The sequence below is a fragment of the Strix uralensis genome, chromosome 5 (assembly GCF_047716275.1).
Source record: "Strix uralensis isolate ZFMK-TIS-50842 chromosome 5, bStrUra1, whole genome shotgun sequence".
NCBI classification, from domain to species: Eukaryota; Metazoa; Chordata; class Aves; order Strigiformes; family Strigidae; genus Strix; species Strix uralensis.
This window is the reverse complement of record NC_133976.1, coordinates 74,566,497-74,587,921: the sequence shown is the minus strand read 5'-3', so window position 1 is coordinate 74,587,921 and position 21,425 is coordinate 74,566,497. Positions and strand designations below refer to the sequence as shown.

The following is a 21,425-nucleotide window of genomic DNA, read 5'->3' as shown; positions in this document are numbered from 1 at the left end:
AGCCACAGTTTTAGACACAGGTTCTGTACATCTGCAAGACAGTTAAGTTTGTGACCCTCTGAGTTTGGAGCCCAAGAGCAACAACGCTAGCCTGGGGGTGCTCCCTTGCCCTCCTCACAGGCAGGCAGAGGGTCTGCTCTGGCACAGGAAACGGCGGCGCTGTGCGGCAGGCGGGAGGGACGCCTGGCAGCGAGCAAAGGGCAGGTGGGCAGGGGGATGCGGGCAGGGGGATGCAGGCAGGGAAGGTCAAATGCTACCAGCGGGCGCTTGAGGGGTTACCTTGGTTGCTCTCTGTCTCCATGGTCTGACCGGTTGGATCCTGCGAGCTCCCGTTCCCCACGATGGGTTTCGGGGGCTGCACACCAGCGGTGGAGGCGGCGTGAGCCAGCTGGGGAAAGGGTCCGGGGAGGTGCGGGGGGGGTGGCTGGCGAGGGTGGTAAGGCACACCCGGCGGGCACACGCGGGAGGACAGCTGCTGCATGGCGATCATCTCTGGGCTGTCCATCATGGATTCCCCGCCCTGGCACCCTCTTTGAACCTGAGGCGGTCCCCCAAACAGAGCAGCTGATGGCTGCGGCGGCATCCTCTGGCCGGTAGCTTTCCCAGGCGGTCTGATATACCCTGAGGGAGGCACCCCATGAGGTAGGAAATTTGATTGCTCGGTCCACTGGCTGGGAGGCAGCGGCGGCCTCATGGCCCGGGGGTCCATCATATGACCCAGGGCACGGGGCTGGAGCGAGGGCCCCGGACCCATGGGTGCCTTCTCCTCCGGCCCCATGGTGCCCTGGCCGGCGGGGCCATGGCTGCCATTCCACAGTGCCGGGTGCGCACGGTTCAGGTACTTGTAGGGCCGGTACATGTGCCCTGGGGGGACCTCCGAGCCCTCCGGCGGCCTCACGGGGGGCCCGTTATGCCTCGGGGGGAGGAAGCCCTGCTGGAACTGGGCTGGTGGGTAGACGGCATCGGGTGGGGGGCCACTCATGCGCCCCAGCTGCAGGGCACCAGGCCGGGGGCCGAGGCCGGCGACGTGGGTCGGTCCTGCGCATGCCTGTTTCTCCGGGACGGCCAGCCTGTGCCCACGGTGCTCGCTCAGTCCCACGGCCGGCTGGGGAGGAGGGAGAGAGAGACGGGGTGGGTCTCAGTGAGAGCCATCACACCACGAGGAGCAGAGGGGACCTGCATGTCCCAGGGTGCTGGATCCCTTGGCTGCAGCGCTTCTTACCTGCATGGCAAAGTGCTGGTGCTGCTGGACCGGGTCTCCGGGATGGGGCTCAGGCACCCGCGGCGAGCCGTACAGCTTCGTGGGATCCGATCCACGCAGGGGACCAAACGTTCCTGGCACAGCTGGTCTCTGGGGGACGGGGACGGGTGCGGGAGGGAGACATAAACCAATTTGTGAAGTGCAGAAAAGCAGCAGAGCTGCTGCAGGTGAGGAGAAGCCAAGGCTGAAGGAACCACACAGATGAGCAGATGGGCTTTTTGGAGATACCATGAAAAACCTGTAGCCTCTTTCCTACGAGGTGACACGGCTCCCCCTGCCAAAGCCACTCTCTCACACCCCAGCCATGCATCCCCGTGCTCAAGGTTGTGATACACTCACTTGCCACCTGACTGCCTGGGAGCACGCAAGAGGACCTGGGGGGAGCAGTGGTTCGCTCCAAGGAGAGGAGCAGACAACAAGAGTATGCAAGCAGGGCAACAGGGTAACGTGCTAGATTTATTTCAAAATACTCATTGCCTCCAGCTCTCCTACTGCCTCCCACTATCGGCATTACAAGAATTGCTCTAAAAGTTTTGTTTGATCTGTAGCTAAAAGGGTGAGGGATAGCCTGGATCTCAGAGGAGCACTTGATACACCACACCACAAGACATCACTGGTTAAAATGGAAAACGCAGTGAAGGATGGGTGAGGAACAGCCCAGAGGGGAGGCAGAACAGGTGGCATTCAGAGAAGAAATGTTGGGCTAAAGAGAGGTCACTGCTGCAGTCCAGGGTGGCCTGTTGTTTGATTTCGTTTACTGCTTTTATAAATACTCAAGGCATGAAATGCAGTAGTACACACAGATGGCACGAAGTTACCAGGCATCTGTAAACAACTGATACAAAAGAAGACCAGCTTGTTCAGCATCACAAACTGGAGGCTGAGAGAGGAAATGTGACTGCTTTCCTTGCACAACAGGGTAACTCTCCAAGGAGAGAAGAGAACTGGGAGCGCCAGGGCTGGCACAAGCCCACACAGGGACATGCCAGCCTTGGGAAACGTTAGGAGACTGTTCCCAGCTAGTGTGACAAAGAGTGAAACTGTACCAGTTTAAATCTAAGGACTGAAAAGTTTCAGTTGCAGAAACCATAGCCCTGAACCTTATAATCTCTGGGAAAAGGTTCTTGCCATACAGTAGGGATTTCACAATAGAGCGCTTCATTCCCCTTTACTTCCCTCCCTCCGTGGGCCTGATGGGTGAAGAACAGCAGAAACTGCTCCTTACCATCTGGCCGGGATGTGGCACAGGGCTGGGCATGCCGCCATACTGCAGAGAGCGAGGGAAACCTCGCCCATTGGAAGGGCCCACTTCTCGAGAAGGCTGCATTGCGTTGCCACTTGGATCCTCTGCAGAGGATGAGGAGAAGGAGGAGGAAGAGGAAGAGGAGGAAGAAGCAGGCGCCCTGGAAGTAGCTCGATATGGTGGAGGTTTTCCTCCATTTTCCAGGCGTTGCTGCCTTTTGCCTGGTCCATCTGGGTCTCGTGACCTAGTCCAAACACTGCCTGTGCTGGAGCGGCCAGTCCGCCGACTCCTCTTCTCTCGTCTCCCATCTTCTCTGATCCAAAACTCCTCATCTGTGTCTCCATCTTCCCCGGGGAAGTGCTTCATCATTGCTCGGTGGAAACACCTCTCTAAGTTGTAAGCCATCTTGGTATATTCTGCAGTCAAAAAACCCCAACAACATCAGGGACACAGTCTTATAGCGAGAAACAATTAAGCAACATCAGAATTTCCCCATGAGATAAATCATCTCCCCTCCACAAAGTTTCTTTGAGGAAGACTTTTGTTTCTAACCAGTCAACTTTGCTTTATGTTCTTAAACTCGATAAGCAATGCAGCATCAGATTTGTTCAGTAACCCCACAAGAGGACAGGCACATAGGCATGACAAAGTACCATTAGTGGCACAGCCTGCAGAGTCAGCATTAACTCAGTGTTCCAGCATAGTGCCAAGAATTACATTACGAGAAGCACCACCTCTGCTCGCAGAGATGTGTGACCTGCACAGTTAGCCAGCAGAGAGTGCTGAGAGAAGAAATGTGAACTTCCAGCAATGCTATTTGATTACGTTCAGAGGCTTTTCTTGGACTTGTTCAAATCTCTGCTGTATGCTACAAGACAGAGGAAAATCAGCAAACATATTTATCCATGTACAGTTTCTAAAGCACCTGCTAACCCTGAAATGAAAGCTATTGCCAACACCAGTGCATCATTTCCACAGGACAGTTCTGCTCAGAGGGGTTCCTAATTTCATTGGAGTGGATAGGAAGGGAAAGACATGTGAGAAGTGTTAATGACAAGAGCTTGAAGCAAATGACTTTCCAGTTGTTTCCACTAAACTAACCCTAAAGTTCCTCAGGAAACAGCTCTCCCAGTGGCAGAGCAGGAATGTTTTTACTTGCAGCCCACAGCAACAAGCTGGGTAGCTCTATTTTCCCTTTCAAGGTGGTGCTGGTTCAGTGATGACCCAGCACATGGGAACAGATTTCTTACCTAAGCAACGTGTAGAACTTTAATTGGCATGGCAATTAAACCCAGTTTCCCATTTGTAGATGCATGTTGTTCATTCAATGGCCAAGGAACCCAAAAACTACATTTTCCATCCAGAGGACTACAAAAGCCTAGTTCATTTCTCACTTTTCTGTGGTACTCAACAAACAGTGTGAGCTAACCAGACTCCAATGCTTTTCAAAGTCTGTGTTAGATATTATAAAAAAAAAAAAAAGGGGCACATGGAAACACACAAGCACATGAACGAATGAGCTCAGAAAGAAACAGACTTTCTTCTTTTTTTATGTTCTGCCTTCACCACCTACCAACATGAGAGTCCCTTAGTATGTCATGTCCCAATTCAACACGACCAAATTGTTCTAAAAACCTTGCTAAAACCCCAGGCCTTATTACTCAGGAGCTCCTACTCTTTCACCTGGTCTACCAAAAATACCCTGAAAGAAAAGAAGCACAAATCAAGTACTGGTGAGTAGGAAGAGATCATTGTTTTGACTGAGCACTGCAAATAGAAGAACTTAGCATCTCACTGCTCTTACCACTGCCTTCACCATTGTACTTAAGACAGTTCCTGAACATGGTCTTCATATCGCCCACAAATTCTTCCTTGGTACAGTACTGACCTCCATTCAACTTCTTCTCCATGCTAGAGATGTCCATGGGCGCCTGAAACGCAACAAAACTTCCCTTCAGTTACAGCAAGCTTACAGAGTTGCATAGCTAGCTTCCTCACAGATTGGGGATGGGGAGTGGAGGCTGCTCTCCTGAGAGGCAGCCTCTCATCTTCGATTTCCTTGACTTGTAACGCTAGAAGGGCCTACTGGAGTCATGCAGTTTGACTGCAAGGGTAATACAGCCCACAAAACTTCAAAACACTTCCAAAAAACTGCATCCCAGTCAACAAAGTGCATCAGTCAAGATGGCTGGACCACTTTCCATACCTTAATAATCTGGTAGTAGTTGGGAGCGTATGATTCATCAACAGGCTCCAAGAAGGGCCAAGAGTCCTTGTGAGCCTTTACCACATCTAGAACTGGCAGTAACAAAAGAAAGGTGAACAGTTACACACACATACACCCAGGGGAGGATTTCACTTTGAGAAAGTCATGCAAAGGGGAAAGCTGGGACAGGACTAACCTTTGTACATGGCTGTGAACTCATCATCCAGTTCAAAGCTGTAACGAAAAATACAACAGTGAATGTGCTGACTGAGGACATATAAGACAGGCTCTTGTATTTCATCTTCCCTTCCACCCCCATGCACAGTGCCATAATGCTGACAGATAGGCCTCATCACAAACACCCCTCTAGCCTGGACCAAATTCAGATGTTTCTCAGCTTACTGCTCACTGTTCTCCATCCTCATGTCTGCCTCCTCATTCCTGTGAATGATCACACTCCTCTCCTTCCTGTATTCACTACTTCAATGCACTCGTGTGCTGCATGCCCAGCTGCATACTCACAGATCCTTGGTCCTTCGCTCTTCCCTGGTAGGGGAACTGGGATCCAAGTGGGAAAGCTCAGGGGGGAGCTCCTTCCCCTGTGCCAGCAGCCAGGCCCGCTCTTCGCGAAGCTTCCTCCTCCTGGCCCGTTCTGCAGTGGGGAGGAGGGAGAGGTGAAAAACCATTCAGCAACAACCTTGTCAACAACATCTTGCAGAGAAAATGAAGGCAGCTCCTGCAGCTCTTAAGAACTCCAGTGAAACCTTTTTCTTTCAGTAAAAGCAGCAACAGCATAGAAGCAGAGGAGGTGAGATTACAGTGCACCATCAACATGCTTCTTCATTTTCCCTTGACTTTACAATCATTGATTTTGAAGCATTACTGTGATACAGATGCTCCCCTAGCCAGCTTCCAGACAAATTCCTGACCATGGTGTGGTGCAAAGAGAAGTTCAGTGGACAGACCTAGTCATAGATCAGCACTATGGAAGGAGCTGGCTTGTTAAGTTACCATCCTTCAGATGCTTCACACCTCAGCCAGGTGAATTCAAGGCATCTGGTTTTGCACTGAAGTGGATGAAGAGCAGTGCCAAGGGAAGGGTGAAGTTCTACCAGCTGGGTGGTGATGAGTAACTGGGGTCATTAATATCCTCCACCACCATGGCTAGCTTTGGGAAGATTGCTCAGGTAGGCCTTCATGGCTAGCAGCCAGAGCGAGCAAGCTGCCACACAGGAGGGCCACTGGGACAGCTTTGGTTTAAGAGGTGAGAGACAGGAAGAAGCAACGCTGGTAATATAACCTGTGGTTTGCAACCAGACAGCTGGCTAACAGATTGCTTCATAATAGAAAGTTTATGGGCTCTTATGAACCTCATTTCCTTTTTCTTATAGGAAATCTGAATTCATTTGACTTGCTAAACACCTGCGGTTGTACCAGCTTTCTGTAGGAGCAGAATTCTGTGAAAGTAATGTTCAATAAGAGATGTCATAGGAGTAAGGCCCCAGAAAACATGCCACATCAGGGAACACCCAGAGTGAAACAAAGATGGGGCACACTTGGCTAATACCCTCTAGCAGAGGCTCCATCTTTGGAAAATGCCAAAGACTCAAGAAGCACCAGCTCTGGTGGAAGAGTATTAATTTACTGTCTTACTCTCAGTCAAAACCAATCAGGGTTGAGGGCACAAGAAAAGCTGGAATAGCTAGAAGGTGGGTATATCCAAGGAGGTTCACGGCCAGACATGTCAAAGGCTGGTAAAAGAAAGTTCAAATTTCCTGTTAGAAGACTCTGGGTAGCACTGAAGTTGGGACAGGACTTGTATCTAAGATGTCCTACAGAATGTAACAGCATCTATTATAACATTTAATGATGATAAGTCCAACATCAAATTGCAGTTAACAGAGATTATCTGAGTCTGTCCAAGCTCAGCTCAGTACTTCACGCTTATTCCATAAAATTAGCATCACTTAGATGACATTGTAATGGATGCCTAAAGTGAGAAAGCTGAGAAAAACATAAGGCAATGATTTGGGCAGCAAGGAAAATCTCACGGCAATAGCAGCCAAGAAGTAAGGTGATGTAGATTTTAGAAATCCATCGAGGCCTGCCAAGGATCTTATCTGGTAAACCGAGGAATCAGGGTGTGCTACCCTGGTACCAGACTAGGGCTCAGTCAGGATTAATGGCAGGTCCCTCTACCACAGCCAGTGATTAATCTAGCACGTTAAAGATCACTGGCAGAGCTTGTTGTCATGCTTTTGGCCTGGGTTGAGTCCTACCTAGCAGCTTTCAAAAGCTAACCAATGGCCTGAAAAGTACTTCAAACAGCTAGAAAGTTGTATGTGTGAGAGATAATGTTGAGCAGCATCTGGGAAGAGAACTGGGAAACTCTAACCTGCTGTTGTGGTAGAAATCTAGAAAGCTGCTTTAACTCATAAATTCAGGAAAGTACAGATGGGCCCAGCAGGAGGCTTGCTACCTGGGGCGTGCACTGGAGTGGGGGGAAGTGAAATCCCAGACTGGAAACAGCAATGTGATCTGAAAACAGGCATACAGTCCAAAAGCAAGAAACAGGTGAAGTGCTGATGAATTTCATCAGATAGATATTTCACCCTGTGTTTCACATCACTCCTCTACAGAAGACCTTACAAAATGAATGTTAAATCCCAAACAGACTGAAAAATACAAGAAAATCTTTGTTACCCTAAAATCTCTGTGGACAGATGTCCAGTTTTAACATGTCTGAACCACCAAAACAAATTACTTCATTTTAAAATCACATTCTGTTCATCATAAGAACATGAAAGTAAATGCTAATGGAGAGCGTGCTTGGCAATAAGGAAAGATGGTTGAGAAGCCAAGCTTTTACCTGGATAGATGCCGTTTCTAGGGATGAAAAACACTGCAGTGATTTAACTGGTCAGCCATTTAAATAACCTTTCCAAACAGCTTTTGCACCAGCTTAAAAGGACACTTCTCCTGATTTAGCCTAAATGACCAGGGACAAGTTTAAACCAAACTTAAAGAAACTGTACAAACCAAAATAAATGCATCTCTGACAAGCTAATCATGAATGCATGCTAAATTGGCTTAAAAACTGTTTACTGCCCAATCCCATGCCAGTTTCTTTGAGTAGCTCTGGTGCCTTTGCATGAGACAATGTAGTGATTGCATTTACCCGGAAGACATGGCTTATACCAAAACAAGACCTTTGTACAGGTTCATTTATCTTTGCAGCTCTTGTGGAACTTCAAGATTAATTTTGTCTATACAGATGGAGAATTAAAGAATATGCAATTTGCCAAGGTGAAACAGGTACCTGTGGCAGATATGGAAGCTGGATGATTTTCCGTTTAAAGTGCCGGATTAGCTAGGACTGGCAACCAGGAATATATGAAGGCCAAGCAAGTAATTGGATTTTCTAAAGGTTAGAAAGGTAAGCAGGTAAAAGAGACTATTCTTAGATAACATCTGGTCTGCCACCAAACATCTGGTAGCAGACTGTTTCATCTTAAAAAGTTTACAAGGTTTGCATAAGCTTAAATCTTTTTTCCTTTTCTGATTCTTTATCCACTTAAGGATTCATGATACTGATACTACCACACATTACCACCACAGTTGTCTGAAGATGTTCAGCTTTTCCCTGGAACTGCAACAGCCCAGGCAGTCACTGCAGCAAAAGCAGCAGAGAAAAGAATCCCCATAAGGGAGGCTGACAGAGAGAAGGTGGTCAAAATAAAGCCTGCTCTTAGACACCAGTGCCTACATGTACTGGCTGAATGTCTGCTGTCTGTGCCTCGATCTGATGTATTAAACACAACACGGCTGTTTCTTGCAGAACAGCTTAAATCAACATTTAATTCAAAACCATGAAAAAACAAGACCAACACCTGCAGTTGCTACCTCTGGTGCTCTATTTAGCCTGGTCCCCTCATCTTTAGTTCTCCAGTTGATAAGGCCAGTAGCAATATAAAAATACTACTCTTGCTACTCCCATGTTGTCCCCTTCCCTTTCTCCTCAAAGGAAATCCTTCTTTTGTCCTGTATTGGCCCAAAAGGACCAAATGCTATTCAGCAAGAGCAAAGCCAGCTAATCCTGCAGACAGGGAAATCCATAAGGCGGCAAGTGGGGAGACAGAAGAGAATTGAGGAACACCATGAATAGCAGGGAAAAAAAGTACAGCTTGGGCAAAGGAGAAAATAGGCATGATTTGAGGAAGATGACACAGTTAAAGGGTTCACTAGAGAACAGTCACCAACACTGTGGGAGACAAAGGAAAAGAAGCTACAGTCAGACCAATTTATCTGAGGTAAGTGCAAGAAAAGATATTCCCATCAGCAGGTCTGGCAGAGGAGGAATGCAAATGGCAGATCTTAATTCAAGCTCTCAATCTTGACTTTGAAAGCTTCCACCCCTGTTTCACGCTGGCTGCACATACCTTCCACTGCTTTGACCTTCTCCTCCATCTCTCTCTTCCTCTCCTCCTTTAGCAACTGTTCCTGCTCCCTCTTCTGCACTGCTATAAGGATTTGGCGCTCCTCCTCTTCCTCTCTGCGCCTCTGCTTCTCCATCGAACTTAGCACGTTTGGGTTTACCTGTGACAAAATGGTGCACCAAAAACTGTAATGCATTGGCTTATTGAGATCTGAGCAGAGGCAGGTTTACTTTGAGCAAGTATTAAAGCATACCTACAATGAACGGCTGGGGGAAAAAAAACAGGGAAAAAAAAGGATTTGTACATATGAATTCTCGGATGAAAAGAAACATGTAAAGAAAAGTTATTTGTCAAGCAATGAAATCCTACTGAGACAGGGACAAAGGAAGGAGAAGCAATGGGTTAGACAAGCTGCCACTCTGCCAGGGATGCACCATGCGTATTTCCCTTCCGGGCGAAGGATTCGGGCTGTTGACACACCCACACAAACAACTCTACCCCTTCCAGTTAGCAGAGTCCAGAGCTGCAAGCATGAGTAGAAAGGACTACTCTGCCGAACCTGGCTCTGCTATAAAACACAGAGTACTTAGGATAGGAAAAGAGACTGGTACAGCCTTGCATCAAGGTATCATTTGGAGTGTTTTCTTTTCCTGTTCAGAATAAGGCCTGTCATATTTCTGTGTGTTTATTTCCCCTGAACTAGCTCTCGCTTGTTTGTTTGCATAGTTTTCCTGCTGGGTCCCCCAGCCAGTTTTCTTATTCAAGGACGCCTGGCTCTTTATTGCCCCACTTCCCCACCTCCCCACTGCCAGCAGGCTGCAAGGCTGTGTTTGATCCTACTTAGACTGCAGACTTCCCAGACCAGGGATCGCCTGCTCCTGTTTCTCCAATAAAGTATGAGGTATGTATATGGCAGTGCGGAATTACCTTTATTAGTTTGATTTAATGATAAGACAAATTAATTGGTCATCCACCAGCCACTCCCACCTCTTTGACTTCTGCAAGAGCAAGATATGTGTGCCTTATCAGTAGGGAATATCAACTGCAAAAGAACAATGTGCATATAGTTTTCTTCACCTTCATTTTCAGGGAATAACCAGCAACCACCACTTAGGCAGAAGGCATTTCCTGAGGATTAGCAATCAGCTGGGGTCCCTCGGCTGCTGCTCAGACCATCAACATCTCCAGGCCCATTATTAATCCCAGAAAAAAATCTGGCACCATGATTACTATTTCGTCCTTGTTTCATTGCCTAGAAGTGGAACCTCGGGGTGTTTTGATAAGCACCTAGAAATGCTGTCTGGCTTCACTGCACATTCATTCCCCCTCTGTCTCCCCTTCCCTACACAGCAGTGCCCTAAAATCTCCCCCTGCAGCTCTCTGTAGACAAGCATTGTGTATTATCTCCTTGTTTCCAGCAGCAACAATAAATTAAGAGAATTACACTTCAACCACCAACAGCCAGAAAAAGTGTCCAAGAGAGGGTGATGGGACTCTTGACAACATTAGGACTATATCCTACATCTAGGGACAGACTGGACAGCAAAAACACCTATTCTGTACTGATCTTTTTAGGTGAAGTCCACAGCACAATCTCATCACAAGGGAACTCTGCCCATCTTCTTTTCAGATCTTTGCCAAGCATTAGTACTACACTCTTCTACAGCCTTCCTAAGGAAAACATTCTGTGAGTCCACATGCCTTTAGCTTAGCCAGCTTCTCCTCACTTTCAGTCTAAAGTTAATTTCTTATCGCCTCATTACATCCAATTATTCCTAGTTACGCTCTTCTGGCCAAGCATAAATTCTTCAGCCACACTTCAGCCTTTATGGGCTTTCTCAGACACTTACACAAAACTCCCATGTTGTCTCTCTCAGACCTTTCCTCCAACTGATCAATATCCAAACACCAGGATGCCCAGGACAAACTGCTATGCCAAGTATAAGAGGTCAAGAACATACAGAACTGGGTTCTACATTTTCACTTTTGATTCTTTTCAGATCCCTTTCCCATTTGCTCCACCATCCAATTTTCTACTCATACACTGCAAACAACTTCCTTCCAGGCCTGATCCTGACCATTCTCAAACAATTTTCCCCTAACTTTCTTAATCAATCTTTAAATTGCAGTAGGAACCAAAAAAGTCAGGTTCTGCAGCAATTAGAAGAGAAAGAGGTGAACAGGAACCAGCCACCAGAAGTTGGTAGACCAAGATATTTTATTGAGGATGTGACCATCAGCTTTTAGATTCTCCAGCCAGACACTAAGTTCTCTATGCCAGCTTGGTGTGCCCAACAAGTTTCTTCAACTGTTGGTGCACAGGTCAGACCTTCCCTTTCCCTGGATCCATACAGCTTCCACCATTCATGTCCTATGGAAACATGAACACAACATCCAAGCCACAGTGCTCGCACCAGGACCTCTCCAAGCCTCCAGGGTGCATTCAACACTCTAATGGCACGACACAGAATCCATAGCACGTTCCAGAGCAACCCATCACAAATACAGCATTGAAAAAGCAACAGCACAATTTTAAGCAAAGGAGAGGACGTCATCCTAGCAGATCTAGGAAAAGAAGAAAAGGGAAAAGCAGAAACCACAAATGCAATGTAGTGAGCACCAAGGACTGCAGCAGACACCTACAACTGTACTTGCTCCCTGCAGTGCTTGCAGGGCAGCAGCAGTGTTGGCATGAGTTCTTTGATACACTTCAGATGCAGAAATAGCCTGACTTTCAGATGGACCTACTGCCTCGTGTCACATTTAAGCCCATTGGGGATGAGTGTGCTCAACTCAGGGTTAAAAAATTAAGCAACTATGAACAAGTAAACTCTTACTTGATGTGATGGAAGCAGACGCCTATTGGAACAATAAAAACAAGAACCCAACACAAGTTAAACTTCCTTCCTGGCTGAAGATGTGGCAAAGGGACGTTTCTCCAGCTTCCTCCCCGGTTGGAGGATAAAAAACACACCTCGCATGTGCGACCATGGCATCACCACCTCCTTCCCTCCGCCAGAGAGCACTCCAGGACACAACATCGCTGCCGTCCCCCTTCCCCAGGACCCCGAAAGGGCCAAACGTCTGTCTTTTGCTTTGCTCTCCACACAGTGGGTAACAGACTTCAGGAGCAGAAGGCCAGGAGGTGTGGGTGCCCCAGGCGCCCTGACCCCCTCCAGCCACACGTCCCAGCCCCTCGTCCTCCAAACCTTCCCTGCTCCAGTTTCCGTAGCACTTCCCTAATGAGGGTGCTGCTCAGGCGGTGTTTTAATGAGGAGCTAATCTGAACCACCTGTTGAGAAATCCCCCGCAGGATTAGGAGCCTACGGAGCAGTTCTATCTCGGACCAAAGTGGCATCCAGCTTGTGGAGTTGGGAGGAAGGGGTCACCCCTGCACCGGGCTGAGGTTTTCTCCCCCAGACTCACCTGTTGCCCACCCCTCCCTCGGCAAACAAGCCATCAGACATGCTGGCACCTTCCCTGGCTCCCCTGCGGCAGGGATGACGGTCACAAGCGTTGCCACCCTTGTGCTGGCTGGCTCCCCGTGCCCTGGCGCAGCGGGTGCTGGGAGGGCCCCCTGCTTGCTAGAAACATTTCACTGGCCCACAGGCAGCAATTAACAGCCCTCTGCTGCCGCAGACCTGGAGCACCTGCGGTACTGATTAGCATCATTCAGGCTCCATGTGTTTCCCACTCCCCTCCCTCCTCTGGGATTTCTGCTGCCTGTGAACAAACACGTGTCGCCGCGCTTCCTGCATGGTGGGCTTTGCAGAGAGTGATTCTGGCCCCAAACTGACCATCGCTGGGGTCTTATTTTCCTCTCGGCAGGCTTTTATCTGCAGCATGATGAGAGGTTCTTCCGTCCTTTTATTTATCTGGTCTAAGTAATTATATTTATTGTGGGGAACTGTATTTTCTCCTTTGTTTTGTGGGAACCCCTGACCCTGGCTCACGTGGAATATTCCCTGCAGTTTAATTTCCTGGGGTTTGACAAAACACCGGGTAACTACGTTTTCATTACATCTACAGTGAGAGATTATGCCATGGCCTGACAGAATTAAGCCAATTTTTTCCTCCAAAGCTAATCCCATGTTGCCTGACCGATTGCTTTGGGTAGCAGTTGCCAGTTCAAAGACCTCCCATCTCCACCATACAATGTCCCTGGCTGTGCCAGCATGCCAGCATGACTGCTGGGGGCTGCATGGTGAACTGGATTGGGAAGCTGATCTGTTAAAAATAACCCTGACCAAAGAAAAAGGTTATATTTAACTCCATTTTCCTGGGCCTGGCTCACTGCACAGACCCGCAAGCGGCAGCGCTGTTGCGCTGATGGGGTGGAGAGATGAGAGTGAAGAGGCACAGAAAGAGCCGTTTCAGCCGACAAGGCTGCAGTTTGATAAGCATTTCTTTAAGAAGCCTAAATTGTGACTTCCATTTCCAGCTGACCCCCTTCTAGCTCAGCTCCATACTACATCAGTCATTCTTCTCTCCCTTCACACTATCTACACCCTCATGTGTTTGCACCCTCACGTTTTCCCCTTGGCTGAATTTCTGTCATTTCCCTTTGTAAGCTGGTTCTTCTAGCCCTCTCATCCTTCTTCAACTTTTCTTTGAACTGCCTCGAATGTGCCAGCACTTTCATTGAAGTGGAATTCCCCAGACTGAGCGCAGATTTCCATATGCAGCTGCACCGGAGTCTGAGGCAAGGCCAGTTACCTCTGCGATCCAGAGGGCAGCACCTCCCTGCTCGCCATAGAAACCCCGAGTGTCAGCCTGCCTTTGACAGGCATTACCACCCATCTCTCTTTCAGCACAAGCACTTTCAAACGACTCCTTCCCACTGAATAGCGATGCTGCGGTTTATTTTTTCCCCCAGGAGGCATCTGCTCTTGCCTCCCTCAGTCGTCCTCCCCCTCGCACCCCCCCTCACCTCCTGCTTGATTGGTTTGATGGGCTGATGGTCAGACATCCACCTGGGAGAAAACTCTGTCCGCTGCAGACGCTTCTCCTGAAACAGGGTTGAGAATTGAGGGAAGGAAAAAGAGAGTGGAGGAAATTAGGGCACATCGGTGATACTGGGAGGAGAAACTCTGGGGGCTAGAAGTGACCATGAAATCCCTATTAGCTTTACAAGGGTAGAAAACAAGCAAACTGAACTCAATCCAAGAACATCACGCTGACTGCAGAACCCATTTTACAAAGCCATGTAGCTGAAGGATCCCATTCCAAATCTGTCTCATCTGAAAACATTCAGTTGATGGACAATACCCTTCGGAGTTTCGGGGCTCTGACATACCAGCTCAAGCAGACTTAGCTAGGACAGCTATAGCAGCCACTGCCCCTTCGGCAGAGCCAGCTGAGAAACAGCAGTAAAAGTGGAATCACAGGCAGTTTGCATAGAAAAGCTAGGCTGTAAATCGCAGCAGTTCAAAAGCAGACAGAGATTCCCTGCTAGCAGGAAAGGGACACCGAACATGGCTGAAGACAGTAACCCCTTCAGCCATCCTACCTACGCTGCCGTGCAATCATGAACCAGATCCTTAAGTATCAACTCTAGCCCTGCCACTCCATGAGGGAGAGTCTCTCTCCCCATACACAAGCTGAACAGCCCCCGCATCCACGACACTTGAAGGCTGGAGGCGGGGGGAGAGCAGGACGGAGTGACAGCTGCTTGGATTTAGCTCTCCTTCAGTCAGCTAATGTCCAAGCTCTTGGAAGCGGTCAAAGAGAGGTAAACAGGATGTCATGTCTCCTCACCTTCTGTGCAATCATATTGCAGATCTCCGGCAGGAAGTCTTCACTCAAGAGTTTGTAGAGCTGCCGCTCTCTAAGGGAAGTTCTCTCTCTGAAGCTCTCTGTGACCTGCCTCCACTCCTCTTCCGTCTGACACAGCAGCCACCATGTCCCACGGCCAGGCCCTTGGGACCCTTCAACAACATGAAAGGATGTTATCTCCACAGCAGTTATGACTAAAAACTTTTCTTTATCCCTTCTCCTCTCCTCAGGGCTCAGGAAGAGCAAAAGGTATGGCCAATGGCCACTGTTAAAGAGAAACATGCTCTTTGCTGTAGACCCAAAGCTCTCTTGATCCACCAGAAGCACTGCTACCTTCTCTAGCGACACTGAAAGGGATGCCAAGACACAGAGGAAGTATACAGGTGAAGAAGTAATGGTGGCACTTTGCAACACATGGGTAGTGTGACATCCCTATAGCCAGCCAGTTATGATGAACCGGACAAAAGGATTTAATTTGTTTCTTGTAATGGAGGCTGTCAGCCAGAGCAGGACATAGGGTAATGCAAATGTATGACTTAGTCTGGCAGCAGAATAAAAACATTGAAATTTAATGTATTTGAAATAAGGCTTTTTTTTTTCTTTTTTTTAAGCACTGCAAAACCTTTGCTGCGGTGAATAAAACCTCCCATTCTCCCCAAATGAAACATTTTGTTTGCAGGCACTTGAAAGAACAGAAGAGGAAGTGAAGGATGGGCTTCATCGGGCTGCCAGATGAGGGGGAAGTTCCAAAAGTTCATATCCCATCCCTGCTCAATCCAGAGTGGGATCTGAAGCAGATCTCCCACTGCTCTGAGGCATGTCCCAACTACCAAGACACTCTGAGCTGTTCTGCCTTGTGTGAAACATTTGAATATTAATTGTGAAGGAAGGACTCTCTCACGTGGTGGTTGGAACACCCACTTGGAGAGGGAAAATGTGGTTCCTGCTTCACAAATGTTTACACAGAGCAGAGAAGCCTCATGGGTTGCAACTTGCATGCTTTTGCCCCGGGATGCTCTCCAAGCAAAAAACATTGTGGCTCATTTTTGGGGAGGGGGAAGACATTAGTTCAAACCCCTTCAGGCTGAGGGGTTCTCAGCTCTACTGTAAAGAAAGCAATGGTCACCACCCCCACTGGCAGATGTCACACAGCTTCTCGCAGCTTTTTCAAGCAAATTAACTATGAAAAATATAAAGAAGCAAAAAAAAGAGCCCTTTTCTCTCTGAACCTGACCCTGGGCCCTTTGCGGATCTGATCTGCCAGCGGCTCTGGCACACAAGCTATCAGGTTGCCCCATGAAGACTGAAAAGTTGCAGCCTCCTTCCAGCCACCTGCCTGCCCTCTGTCAGAAACCTCTGTGCCACAGCAGTGGCACAGAGCAAGCATGTGCTAGCTCCAGGTCACAGGCCAGCCTACAGCTTAACCCACCCTTGGCTTCAGCTCCAGTTAACACACTGGGGACTGGCAACTGAGATGGTGAAGGACCAACCATGTGCTGGTTTCTGCTGCCCTGGTTATGTGAAGTTGTCCCCTGCCCACCTGCAGTGGGGAGCTTACCTGCATGCTGCCCCCAGAGCCTGCACCCCTGCTTCCCCTTCCCTTGCCAGCCGCCTACGGGTGACTCATTTCAATAGCAACCAGGACTAAGGCACTGCTTTGTGCCACCAAAAGATTACTCTGCAGCTGAAGTGACACAATTTGCTGGAAGACAATGATCTGATAAGACCCCCAGTGCCTCACGTGCATTGCTTCGGCTCTGCTGCCCAGCTCCGGAGCAGCCACCAGGAAATCTGAAGACAAAGGGCAAAGGGAAGGAGGCATGGGAAAGACAATGCCACCCTTGCCTTTTATTACGGGGCAACAGGCAGGCTGAGCCCTGGGTTATGTGGAAGCCAATGGATCCACATGTATGACAAATGAATCCCAGCCCCCTTGAACTCACTTATACTTTATGTTGCCAACTTGCTTTTTCTGTTTGCCTTGTTAACCCTTAGGTGAGTATCCCCAAGACATTGTTTACCGAGCTCAGCCACCTAATGGACACTGGGAAAGAGAGGCGAGGAGAATCAGAATGGTTCTTCCTTCCCTATCTTGGCATCACTGACCCCACTCTCTTCCCAGTCTGAAAAAATGCACCCACTACAAACAGGGAACTGTGGTCACCTCATTCCCTGAGGAGTAAGGGCCATTCACAGCCCATTTCCATCAACTTTAGTAAGTAGGTGGGCCCCCAAGGCCTAGAGTAACCCAATACCTTAGGTTTCTTCATCTCAAACTAATCCACGATAAGATAGGAAGCCTGCAGGTGCTCAGGCTCCCAGCTGAAAGGCAGCCTGTAACGCCGACCCCTCCTTCCCAACTCGGCCCCAACCACCAGCAGGAAGACTCTCCCTTTCCTGAGAAAGGCATCTTGCTGGGCTTTGATAATTTAAGAGCCATGTTAGCTGATTGTATCAAACCTGACCCCACAAAATCTCTTTACCATTTCTTATCTGAGTCTCGCGGATTAGCAAGTTCTCTTCTGCCTTCTCCCTACCAAAAAAGAAAGAGAAGGAGTGATACAATAAATACATTACCTCACATCACTGAAATGCAGCTGCTTCTGAGAAGAATAGGGGAAGCAGCAATTGTTCAATGCACAGCAAAACCATGAAAAAAACCACCGTGCAGAACACACATTTGATAGATATTTTCACATAGATATTTATCATAGCTTCATAAAATTTTGATAAGTGAAGGGTGCAGGCTGGAGTTTCACAAGGACAGTATTTCAATTCTTATAGGAAGCACAAGGACAGTATTTCAATTTTTATAGGAAGCATCCCAAAATCTATACTGACTCAAGTGGCCAGGATTTTTTGACTTCAACTGCTACACAGTGAAAGTACTCTTTATCAGGAGCGTATCCCCTAGCATTGCATGGAGGAACTGCATCCGAAGTGAGGTGGTTGGAAGAGTGATATCTACTGTTTCACCAAGTTTGGCTTCCAGCTCAGTCAGAATTTTCTTTGGAGAGTGATCAAAGCATCCACCAAGTCTGAGCTTGCTTCACTTCAGAGATGCATTGAAATTATGGCTGCATGGTATATACATACTTATTGGGGGAACCCCAGAAGTACATTATACTTCCCCCTGGGAACACATGCATTTTACGTCTATTGCAGGAACAACCTTTCCATACCTCAGCAGATTTTCCTCCAGTAGTTTTTTCCGCTTTGGGGGTCGCCCTCGTCTCTTGCCTGTTTTTCCAGGAGCGTTTGGGGTGTTTGTCTGCCCCCCGCATCCCCTGTGAAAAAGCAAAACCACCATGAAATATCTGCTGAGCAAGGGAACTACGGCTGGCAGGATGGGAGAAGAGCAGGGAAATCAGAACAGCTGCTAGGAACCCAACCAAAGGAGGGATTAAAGCAGAGCAGCAAGGGGATGGAGAGGGGAGGAGAGGAGGGATTCCCACTGGCTGGGAGCCTGATCTGGGAGCCGCCGGCACGGTGCAGGGCAGACGGGGAGGAATGTGGTGGGGCAGGCAGCATCGCTCCCGCAGCAGGCTCTCCTGGTGCCACAAAGGCTGCAGGCTGGCTCCGACACAATGTGCAACACAGGGCAACTCGCAGTCTGCTTGGCAACTCCAGTCTCGCCCCGCATCGCCACAGCCCTCTCCCAGGCCCCCCCTGCGCTGCCGCACGCTCCCCCCCCACCGCCCCCCGACACAACAGCAGTCAGGCGGAGTCCCCTCCAGCCAGGCTGGCTGTGCTGTCCCCCGCCTCGCCCCCTGCACCCAGACACAGGGAGGGGGGACGTGTGGGGGCTGTTACCTGTCTGAAGCCAGCTCTCCGTTGGTCTTCCCCTGCACCGGGTCCTCCTTGTACATCCGCGTGCCATAGAAGTACCAGTACAGGGCACCGCTGCTGTCCTCACCCAGCGGCTCCACGCGGAGGCTGTCGGCGTCCAAGCCCTGCGCCCACCGGGAGCCCCCCGCCAGACGGTGACAAGTTGAAAAGCGGCCACATTGTCACACAAAACATGATGACACCCCTCTGCAAACACCTCCCTCCCTCTCTCCTCCCCTCCCACCATGCCACAGCAGCAGTACAGCTGCTCCTCCGGCCGAGCTGGGAAAATGTTACTCCAGGGGGAAGGCAACATTCGCTCTCTGTCCAGGGAGGGATTTAGATTGGCATCTCTAATTTGAATGGCCTCTCTCGTTTTAACATTTCATCTCTGGTGCTCCTGACAGGGAAGGTCTAATTAGTGCTGGCGACAGTCACGCACAGCCCTGAGAAGCTCCCTCCCCCCTTCCCACCAACACCCTTCCCCCCCAGCTTCCCCAATACACTTCAGCCCCATCCTTTCATCTCACACCATCCTTCAGCAAGGCAGTCTCAGCTCTCACAGCCCTGCCATTACTGTTGGAGCATCTCCAAATTCACTCTTCGCAGGAAGAGTAGCCAATGAAGCAAATTTACTTAGCAACTCTCGTGCTACGAATACATCTGTGCAGGACAAGGGCCCCATGAGCCGTTCTGAGCGCTTGCCTTGTGTCCTCTGCAAGGCAGGGGAGGAGATGGGGAACTTCCGACCCACTGCACCACCACTGATTACCGGGCCTTAAAATACAATTAATAGCATCAACCCTTCTCTTCCCAGGAAGATTCACAGATCTGGCCCAGCTCCTACAGCCACACCGTTTCCCCCTTCCCTGCTGCCCAAAGCACCTTGAGGAGGTCGAAGACATCATCCGCATCGAGGCGGTAGTCACAGAGGCGGTGCAGGATCTCCACTCGGGTGCGCAGGGGTAGCTCCTGGAAGGTGGACTCCCGCAAGGGGTTGGGTTTCCCTTCCTCCAGCTCCCAGCGGTAGTTGATGATATCCTCCAGGTAGCTGTGAAATGTCTGGGATCTAACCAAGGAAACAAAGTCCCACACACTCACTGTAGTTCACCATGCCAAAAACACCTGGTGCAACCAAGCAACTAGAACAAACACAACAGAGACAGCTAACACTTGAAGGAAAACCATGCCCCATGACAGCTACAGTTACGTGCAGCTCTGTAACTCAGGTTCCCAAAACACAGCAAGCTTGTTGCAACACCATGGGATTTCACATTATACACAAACAGCTTACAGGACTCTGCATTACTGTTATTTCTATCCAAGTGGAAAGAACAAGCTATATATGATGCCAACTCAGCCTCATCCCCTTTCTATCCCAATGGGCAGTGCCTCGTGCTAGCACCAACATCAACCCTTTACTAAAATAGGATGCAAGGAAGCCAACGAGTCTGATCCTCTTCCACCTCTCCCTGTTTCATGTGGAGACCCTCTTCTTCAGCTTTCCATTTGCTCCTCACATCTGCCATTGTCAAGCCCTGTTCCTCTCTCTGCCTCTTAAGTATTTTCCATGTCCCGGTTCAGTGCCTTGAAACTTTCCATAGCTGATTGTCTCCTCCCCACTTTGCTGCTGTATGCTTCCCACACTCCTGTTGTGGCCCCTGTTCTCCTCTCCTCCATCCCCAAAGGTGCTGTCGCTTTCTGCCTGTTCCTCCAACCAGTGGCTCTGGCAGGACATCTGCACAGCCCAGTTAACGCATGTGGCTTGGACCCTGCCACACAGCGAGGCTCATTCCCAACATGAGTGTACCTCCCAAACAGGGTTCAGCCCAGAGGACTCTCTCCTCTCTAGTCTCCCAGATGATCAAGCTGAACACTCAAGCTCTTCATAAACACTGCTACTAGAACAATCTTTCTCATTTTCTAGCTGGGCCACACTAAGTCCCCCTTTCATTCCCAGCAGTTCATCACATAACCCAAGGAAACACGCATTTCTTACCCTCATCTGGCATTGAGGGTAAATGTCCCCATCTGACACACATTAGACTGCTGATGGAGCTTAAGGCTAAAAGAACTCCTGTCTATATTTTAATGAGACTTAAGTCCTTATTCAGACTGATGAAAATTTCAGAGCAGGGAATGTAAAGGGGTTAGTGAGGCTGTGTGTCCTTAAATATATATATTTCACTTGGAGTCCTGAGACTTGCCAGGCTTTCTCAGCCTGCTTGAGTTTTGTACCCTGAGCACAGCAAAGGGGGACCCCCCCATGCCCCAGTCATTCTTGCACACACGGTAAGTCCATATGCCAGCAAGAACACCACTGGGTACACATTCCCACCAGCTCTCAAAAAGGCAGCTCAACTTGATAGGTTTTTGGCACAAACGGATTACTCTATATGATTAATGGAACCATGCCAGCACTACAGAATTGCATTTGCCTGAGAAATTGCTAACTACTACAAAAGCTATTATTTTTTAACAAAGAGATAGAAGAGCACAATCCAACTGAAGAAAGATCATTAAAAGTCAACAAGAAGTTAGATATTAGACAGGGGGCTTCATGTGTTTGGTAAAGACTGGACATCTTTGCAAGGACCATGACTGGACAGTGACTGCAAGAACGAAGGAACAGATGCCACATGATTCCTTAAGCCATGTCCACCTGGCAGCGTTCCC

General features: G+C 48.9%; 1 protein-coding gene across 2 annotated transcripts in view; it reads right to left on the bottom strand.

Annotated features, from left to right (window-relative positions):
* CECR2 (CECR2 histone acetyl-lysine reader) overlaps window positions 1-21,425 on the bottom strand; it is a 95,000-nt gene that overhangs the window by 4,691 nt on the left and 68,884 nt on the right. Inside the window, exons 3-16 of one of the 2 annotated variants that reach the window (XM_074871715.1) lie at window positions 19,635-19,818; window positions 18,735-18,874; window positions 18,104-18,208; window positions 17,405-17,454; window positions 14,904-15,073; window positions 14,077-14,154; window positions 9,150-9,306; window positions 5,233-5,362; window positions 4,907-4,944; window positions 4,711-4,802; window positions 4,309-4,435; window positions 2,487-2,920; window positions 1,223-1,351; window positions 280-1,105 (exon numbers count right to left, since the gene is read on the bottom strand). In XM_074871715.1, the coding sequence (XP_074727816.1) occupies window positions 280-1,105; window positions 1,223-1,351; window positions 2,487-2,920; window positions 4,309-4,435; window positions 4,711-4,802; window positions 4,907-4,944; window positions 5,233-5,362; window positions 9,150-9,306; window positions 14,077-14,154; window positions 14,904-15,073; window positions 17,405-17,454; window positions 18,104-18,208; window positions 18,735-18,874; window positions 19,635-19,818 (2,660 nt within the window). The remainder of the gene's footprint in view (window positions 1-279; window positions 1,106-1,222; window positions 1,352-2,486; window positions 2,921-4,308; window positions 4,436-4,710; window positions 4,803-4,906; window positions 4,945-5,232; window positions 5,363-9,149; window positions 9,307-14,076; window positions 14,155-14,903; window positions 15,074-17,404; window positions 17,455-18,103; window positions 18,209-18,734; window positions 18,875-19,634; window positions 19,819-21,425) is intronic. The other variant, XM_074871716.1, reaches the window with a different exon arrangement.